At 54.1% G+C, this 8,035-nt stretch overlaps 1 protein-coding gene across 4 annotated transcripts; it reads left to right on the plus strand.

Moving 5' to 3' along the window:
- The first annotated feature begins 32 nt into the window (after window positions 1–32).
- On the plus strand, window positions 33–8,007 carry dus2 (dihydrouridine synthase 2). 4 transcript variants are annotated; one of them, XM_061840635.1, is made up of 16 exons: window positions 33–182; window positions 817–997; window positions 1,063–1,108; window positions 1,178–1,269; window positions 1,342–1,385; window positions 2,188–2,248; window positions 2,811–2,858; window positions 2,930–2,995; window positions 3,924–3,994; window positions 4,055–4,141; window positions 4,900–5,068; window positions 5,699–5,820; window positions 6,290–6,436; window positions 6,512–6,599; window positions 6,843–6,916; window positions 7,606–8,007. In XM_061840635.1, the coding sequence occupies exons 2-16, from the start codon at window positions 881–883 to the stop codon at window positions 7,781–7,783; spliced, it is 1,410 nt and encodes a 469-aa protein (XP_061696619.1). In that variant the 5' UTR covers window positions 33–182; window positions 817–880; the 3' UTR covers window positions 7,784–8,007. The 4 variants fall into 4 exon arrangements, with proteins under 4 accessions (XP_061696619.1, XP_061696620.1, XP_061696622.1 ...); XM_061840636.1 differs by having other exon boundaries at window positions 2,930–2,944; XM_061840638.1 differs by lacking the exons at window positions 1,342–1,385; window positions 5,699–5,820 and having other exon boundaries at window positions 2,930–2,944.
- The last annotated feature ends 28 nt before the right edge of the window (window positions 8,008–8,035 follow it).

Consider the following 8,035-nt stretch of genomic DNA (forward strand, 5'->3'; position numbering starts at 1 on the left):
GGACTTAAAACTGGATGTAGTCTGTGGCGGTAGTGGAAGACGCGAATGACGTACTTTCACATTTTCGGTGCGTCGTGGGCGAGGCCTGATGACGTCACCGAGGAATCCGGAAGTGCAGCAGCACGCGTCAACTGCCGCACGAGTCCGCGACCCCTTTGGCTAATTTGACATTTTCCACGCGGGTGAGTTTTTTGCGAAGCAAATGTCACATTTGATGGACTTTATTTTGTGCAATTAGTTGCGCGTCGTCTCGCCACTGCGCCGGAAGTGCCGCTAAACCGCTAGCATTGAAGCCGAGCCCCCCTCGGAAAAGTTCGAAAGTAACTTTCGTTCGAATGCCGGCTTGCGAGCACACGGACAGCGCAGTGGATTCCATCTATTTACCAAGTTATGCCATCATGCAGTTGTTCGGGCCTGTACTTTGGTTAATTTTCATCTCACTAAAATGCGGATGCTAAAAATTGTCCCCGTTCAAGGCTGAAGTCTTCATTCTCATGTGCACTCATTGTACTTGTACACTTGATGAAAAAAAGACAGTGGCAAATTGCTGTTGATTGTGTTCTTGGGGCGGGTGCTAATTGAACTTTACCTTTAGTCAATTTCCCATCATTTGCCCAGTGCTGCGTTCAGGGACTCAAGTGGAGTTGGCTGGGCGGCTGCCCCCCCCACCCAGGTTGTTTTGGATCATTTTATCCCATTTCATCTCAAGGAAAAAGAAGAAGAAGATAGCTTCATACCGCTGACTACGTTCAGCATTTCGTCACTGTTACTGGCGTAAATTCAACCGTTGAAAGAACAAATTTTTTGATCGTTCAGTCGCCGGCGTGTCAAGCAGACTTTGGTTCCGGCGCTGCCTTCGAGGACTTAGCCGGCCGGGGTCATGGCCGGCAGGCTGAGCTTCGCAAACATCACCGCCTTGGCCCCCATGGTGCGGGTGGGCACGCTGCCCATGAGGTTGCTGGCGCTGGACTACGGCGCCGACGTGGTCTACTGCGAGGTGAGGATGGAGGCGGAGTTCAGAGGTCAGGGTCGGCCGTCTCACTGCTTGTCTCGCCTCCCCAGGAGCTGATTGACATCAAGATGGCGCAGTGCCGCCGGGTGGAGAACGGTGAGGTTACTGCGCCGGCGCCAGGAAGCGTGTGACGTGTTGCGTGACGTGTGTGTGCGCGCGTGGCAGAGGTTCTGCAGACGGTGGATTTTGTGGCGCCGGATGATCGCGTGATGTTCAGGACGTGCGAGAAGGAGAAGCAGCGAGTCGTCTTCCAGATGGTGAGACGGGAGGTGGGCGGGCGGGCGCGCGCGGCGCCGCTCTTGACGTCACGCGTGTCGGTGGTGTTGCAGGGGACGGCCGACCCGGAGCGAGCCCTCGCCGTGGCCCGACTGGTGTGAGTCCTCATCGTCGGTGTTGCCGAAGGGCCGCCGTCGGCCGCGCTGCGAGATCGGTTGGCGTTCTCTCAGTGACCCGACGGCGCTCCTTTCTTGACTTTCTCGTTCGCTTTTGATGCCTCAGAAATGAAAAAAAAAAAATGCAGTTGGGCAAAGCTGACCGGTAGAAAGCTTCGTTGTCTGCAGGGCCGGCGTTATGCGTCCACGTTCGTCCACGTTTGTCTTGGCTGACGTCGTTGCCGTCTTCTTTTGTCGGGCTTAATGCCGCCGTGTATTTCACGCCCCTCCAATCAAAACGTGAGGGCGTCCGTCCGCGCCGTCGGCCTTTTTCCTGCCGCGAAGCGTCAGCTACCGAATATACCGACAAGGATCCAACTGCGATTAAAGAAGCGCGTCGCTGAGGCAGAACACACGCACATAAAAAAAAGATTTTTACAAACTTGAAATCCTCCAAACATTCACGTATTCGTTGCAGCCCAAATTGATCCGGTAGATTGGATTGGATAGTTAGTTTTGACTTCACTTTTGGCTGTGATTGTATAATATTTAGCGCCAAATATGAACTGAATCTCAATCATACGGTTAGCTGCACGTAGCTTAGCCGACGCACGCGCTGGACAGCGTGGCTCTCCAAAGCGGAGGTTTTGTGGTTCTGGACCCGACCTGAAGAATCGGCGAGGAGGTCGGCCACCTCCGGGGCCAAAGTCTTGCGGTCTGATTGGGGTCGACATGCTTCTGAACGTGCCCCCAAATGTTTGCCGGCGGTTTCCCCCGGCTGAAATCCTTGCGGTGGCGTTTCAGGGAAAAGGACGTGGCGGCCATCGACGTCAACATGGGCTGCCCCAAAGAATATTCCACCAAGGTCAGTAGAAGAATATCGCGCCGACTCCGAACTTGGTCATTTATTAGCTGGAAGGAATATTATGAACCGTTTGTCGTCGGGCAGTATCGTACCCGAGCGGCATCTGCAGCACTCGCGCAATCGGCCGAGCAGTATCTGCAACATTTGCGCAGTCGACGTGGTCTTAAACTATCGCACGACTTCAACCGCGTCCTGGCGGTCATCGCACTGGACCTTTGCTCAACCGGGCACTCTAACCGCTCCGCGTGCTGAAAGGTTCTGCATCCTTTGGCCAACTGTCAAGTGGAAAAAAAAACCCCAACGTTCCATCGTCGGGAGATTGCTAGCAACGCTGGTTGTGGCGATGTTTGTCTCGATCGACGACGACGACGGGGCGCCATTTCGCACGATCTTTGTCTTCTCCTCAAACGCCGACTTTGGCGCTTTCCGCCCGTGGCCGTTCAAAACGTCGGTCGGTGGCCGTAAATGGTCGGATTCCAGTCGCGCGATTTGAAAGCTCCACGATTGTCCGGGAAGGCCGTCCGTCGACGTGTAACGTGTGCCCGTTGCGCCCCCTCTGCAGGGCGGCATGGGCGCGGCTCTCCTGTCCCATCCCGACAAGATCGAGGCGGTGAGTGTCGGCCGCCGAGGAGCCGCTTTGCCCTCGCCGACACCTTTTGACGTCCGTCTCGTTCCTGGCAGATCCTCACGAAGCTGGTGAGCGGCGTTTCTGTGCCCGTCACCTGTAAGATCAGGATCCTGCCCTCGGTAAACCACAACTCATTCACGTGTGCTCTTGACATCTTCCGGCGGGTTTTTTGTCACACTTCTTTGCGTCTTCTCCTCCCCCGAAGAAGAAGCCTTCACACGCAAAAGCTGTCAAGCGCCACCGAGACCCCCCAAAAAATCCAGCAGACCGCCCGCATCTCGCTTGAAGGCAATCCCGAGGCCGTACGTCGTCGTGACCCTTGACCCTCGGCTGAGAAAACCCCCATAATTGGAATGGCGGCGGGGGATTCAAATTCTCAAATATATCTCAATCCAAAAAAATTGAATCCTTAAGAGAGCTGATTTCAATTCAAATTGTCCACATCCTCGTTAGCTTTGACTTTACAATCACTTTGGAAAGCATATTTTTCGCGATTCTCCGACGGTCGTTATGGACCAAAACACACAAATCGCTTTGTTGGACTCACTTTGCCATAAAGTGCTTTGATTTTGAATAAGCGACGGAATTAAAAAAAAAAAAAAAAAAAAAGATTAAGAGACGGATCCATCCATCCATCCATCCATCCAGTTTCTTAGCCGCTTATCCTCACGAGGGTCGCGGGTGTGCCAGAGCCTATCCCAGCTGTCGTCGGGCAGGAGGCGGGGTACACCCTGAACCGGTCGCCAGCCAATCGCAGGGCACACGGGGACAGACGACGGTCGCATTCGCAATCACGCCTACGGGCAATTTCGAGCGTCCAACGCATGTCGCCGCGCGTATTTATGTCAATCTGAAATGATTGTCAAGACAACGGAAGCCTCAGCGCGGACTTGCAAAAGACACAGACCGAAGAAGTTGCCCGTTGTGTGCTGGCGTACGACAGCGTGCGGTTCACTCGAGTGTCGGCGGGCAACCGAGTTTGACTTTTGTGTCCAAAATGCCCTTGAAGTGTGTTTTCTTTTGGACCTTTGACCGGCGCCACGGCAGCTGGAGGACACGCTGACGCTGGCGCGGAGGATCGAGAAGACGGGCGTGGCCGCCATCGCCGTCCACGGCAGGTGAGCCGCGACCTCGGTCGCCGCGCCGCCGCCGCCCGCTGACGGCTGACGACCGCGCAGGTTCAAGGACGAGCGTCCCCGGCACCCGGTCCACTGCGACTACATCGGCGCCGTCGCCCGGGCCGTGGCCGTCCCGGTCATCGCCAAGTAAGGACGCCGTTGCACGTACATCAGTACGCTTCGTCCTCACCGCCCCAAATGATGACTCGTTATTTCGGCCCTTAGTCGTGCAGCAGTTCATCGATTGATCGCCGACCAATCGAAGGTCGAGCTCCGAATGGTCCAAACAACAAAATCTTTTCCACTTTCTGACAATAAAAATATGACATTTACAACCTCTGAGAAGAATGACCAATTTCCCGACAGATGTTACGGACGGACGGACCCGGCGACCAAATCATTTCAATAAAATGGTCCTCTATGAATCAATTGGAAAAAAGAATATGGAAAATGAAAATAAAGCTAGATAATCTGGTTGCGCAAGTGCACACACCCTCTTGTGAATGGGACTGCGGTGGCGTTCAAACTTATATTCAATGGACGGTAACACAATCCCAAAGAAATCTCAGCTTCTCTCGGGGGCCTTTCCTGACATGTTCACGTTCGCGTCATACGACACAAATCGGGGTCCGGGTTCCCGCCGTCGAAGGGCCCCCGTTGTCCGTTGTCCGTTGCGTAACCATCCCAAAGACACAAATAAAAGCCGTCAGACGTGACAAAGACACACCGGGTCACTGAAATTACTTGTAAATGTCCCGGGTAAAAAGAATGAATGAAAGGTGATTTGTTTTGATTGATTGATTGATTGATTTTTTTTGACGAAAAGAACGTGCGGAATGTCGCTAAGCAGCGAGCGTCTGTACACGCGCACGTCTGACGTTGTCCCGTGATGTGGTCCGGTTTAGTGGGGGCTCCCTGGACCTGGTCAAGACCCACGGCGACATCCGGGCCTTCAAGGAGGCCGCGGGCGCCTCGTCCGTCATGTTGGCGCGAGCCGCCATGTGGAACCCGTCCGTCTTTCGCAGCGCCGGCCCGCTTCCTCTCCACGACGTCATGATCCAGTACCTCAAATACGTGAGTCGACGCGCTCGGGAGGCCCCAACCGTTTGACGTCGAAGGGAAACAAACATCCATTATGTGACTCGAAATGCGATGCCTTCATCGCAATCAATTACAGACAATCAACATTGGCACAATTTAATGACATTTCTAAATCGCCCCAAGGTGTGATTGTGAGTGCGACTGTTGTCCGTCTCCATGTGGCGCGCGATTGGCCGGCGACCGGTCCAGGGCGTAGCCCGCCTCCTAACCCTATGACAGCCGGGATAGGCTCCGGCACTCCCGCGACCCTCGTGAGGATAAGCGGCTCAGAAAACGGACAGACGGTTTTTCAAAGGACGCAGAACCTCTGTCGGTGCACGAGTTCCTGGTGCAACGATGACGCCGATGCACACGTCGGAGGTCACCTGCAAAAAATGGACCATCTGCTGCTGGCTTTATTACAAAATAAAATCTGTTGCACGGACGCACGTCAACCATTGAAAAGGCAAATCTATTGCAATGAAATCGTGATATGATTAAAATGCGACGAATCAAGATTGTGTTTTTCGGAGATGTTTCTTCTTCAACAACCCGAAAAAACCCCCAACCCAATATTCCCGATGGTCATATTTGACCCTGACCCGGATTGGGCTGTGTGCGCAGGCGCTTCGCTACGACAACCACGCCTTCAACAGCAAGTACTGCTTGTGTCAGATGCTGCGCGACAAAGTGGAGTCGGCGCTGGGCAAACGCGTGCAGGCGGCGCAGGACAACCGAGAACTCAGGTCGCACACGCAACAACACGCCCACCGTGCGTGGAATCCCGCGGAAACGCACCCCGTTGACTGGGAAAATTAACTTTCACGTGGGCACAAACCAAACCGGGGACGCTTTTTTCGGCAGAGTGGCGACTTCAACGTCGAGAACCGGCCGACTGGAAAGAGAAATAAGAAAAGAATCCACGGCCGGCGAATGGCAAATGAAACCATACGTGATTGCGCCGAGAAACCGAATCCCTGCAGCGACGACACATTTTGACGTCAAATGCTTTGATTCGGGCAATAAAAACGTGAAAACAAGCGACATCGAAGCGAGAACTGATCGACGATTGCGATTCTAGAGTGTTGATGATTGTGTGCAATGATGATTTTGTCAATTCTGAACAAATAATCCTGATTTGCTGCATCGATTGAATGACGACATTGTTGGGTCGGTACATCGGGCCGACCTTGTCGGTGTGATTTTGTTTCCCAGCGAGGCGATGGATCAGCTCGACGCGTTCGAGGAGACGCAAGCGGCGCTGGACGCTCGCCGCGACGCCCTGCGGGGTCCCGAGCGACCGCCGGACCGCGTCATCGCCCTGGACGGAGACGTCACCACCATGGCCCTTAAGTTCGAACGGTAACGTCGCGAGTCTTCCGGCCCCAAAAGCGAAAGCGTGCCGTTGACCCCATTTGCCGTGTTTGCGCGAGGCAGGCGCGAATATCCTCCTCAGCTCACGCCAAAGATGTTTCTGCTGGAGTGGAGCCGGCGGCAGAAGTTGGAGCAGCCCACGTACCAAACGGTAAACAAATGACGTCCACCCGGCAAGGTCCCGCGCCATCAACCTTTCTTTCCTTTTCGTGGCTTTTTGTCGGCTTTGCGCGATCATTTGGGTTGAAAATGCCCAGAGTGGCCTTTTGGGGGAGGGGGGGGGTGTCGACGCGTGGAAACGTCAAACTTCAAGTCGGTCCCAGAGTTGATGGAAGGGGACCTTTCAAGGCCTGAGAATCGCTCTGTCCTCACTTGCGTGCGGCGCCCCCTGCAGGTGCAACGTGCGCAGGATCGAGCCTTCCAGTCAACCGTCACGGTGGAAAAGCGCAAGTACAGATCCTCGCTCTGGTCAGTGACGCACACGCACACGCTCGCTCTCATTGGTTGTCGTTGGACGACGGCGCGGACACGCAAACTTTTGACGTTTCGATTCTTCTGGACTTTCCTGCCGGAATCTGTCGCAGCCCCAGTGGAAAAAAGCCCCAAGTTTGTTTTTGAATATTCGCCAGTATTTTGCTGTATTCAACCAGTGTGAAGATTTGCTCCCCACGCGAAATGAATAAAAACTGCCGAGCGGTGTCCACGATGAGCAAGATGGCGTCAGGCCGGCAAAAAAAACTTTGACCATTTCCAATTGGAGGTGGCAAAGACATGAATGGCTTCCCGCCGGCGTGCGTTCGGTCCCCTTCAGAGAAACCCCCAAAGCGCTGCTCATTGAACGGAACGGTAGAGACGTGCAGCAGTGACCACTTGCTGCATATTCGTTCATATCTCAGAAATGACGGCCTGCGATTGCGATGACGACGCGTTTGGAGAAGGGGGAAATCGCACATACGGGCACCCTCCCAAAACGCTGCAAATCAATTGCGACGGCCAAAAGGAAAGACGCGCCGTCGTTACAGAACTCCAACCGGCAGTAGTTCAGCTTCTCTGCCCTTTTTGCTCAAATGCGAAATGCGAAAATGAGCATCGTGACGCGACGCGTTGATGACCCAACGAGGCCTGTGCTGTTTTCGGCCTTGTGCCCCCCCCCCCAGGGAGAAGTCCAAGAAGTTTGCCGAGCAGGCGTCCGCCGTGGTCTGCCTGCGCGTTCTCGGAATTCCCGAGAGTCACGTCGGCCGACGGCATAAAAGGAAGACGGAGGACGACCGCGACGGCGCCCGAGAAAAGAGGAAGAAGCCAACGGCGGGCGAGCGCCAGACCGCCGGCTCGTGAGCGCCAAACCTTTTGACTTTGGACAGATTTTCATCTTCAGGCCCGGCGGCTTTTGATTTCCTCGGAACGTTATGAGCGAGACGACGGGTCCGAATCGTGTATCCAAAAAAAAAAACATTTGGATGCGCGTTATTTAATTTTCTTAAAGTCATCAGTTTAGTTTTTTTTCTTCTACATTTTTGTCCTGTCTCTACGATTAAAAGCACGTGCCACATTATTCAAGTCAAAAAGTTGTCAGTTGGCTTCATTGAG

This window comes from Syngnathoides biaculeatus, chromosome 14, assembly GCF_019802595.1.
Source record: "Syngnathoides biaculeatus isolate LvHL_M chromosome 14, ASM1980259v1, whole genome shotgun sequence".
Lineage (NCBI taxonomy): Eukaryota > Metazoa > Chordata > Actinopteri > Syngnathiformes > Syngnathidae > Syngnathoides > Syngnathoides biaculeatus.

Excerpts from the sequence above, each read along its gene's own strand:
- dus2 (XM_061840635.1), top strand. The coding sequence starts at position 881 with ATGGCCGGCAGGCTGAGCTTCGCAAACATCACCGCCTTGGCCCCCATG. Across the intron at positions 4,142-4,899 it reads GCCGTCCCGGTCATCGCCAA|TGGGGGCTCCCTGGACCTGG; the intron begins GTAAGGACGCCG and ends GGTCCGGTTTAG. Across the intron at positions 5,821-6,289 it reads CAGGACAACCGAGAACTCAG|CGAGGCGATGGATCAGCTCG; the intron begins GTCGCACACGCA and ends TTTGTTTCCCAG.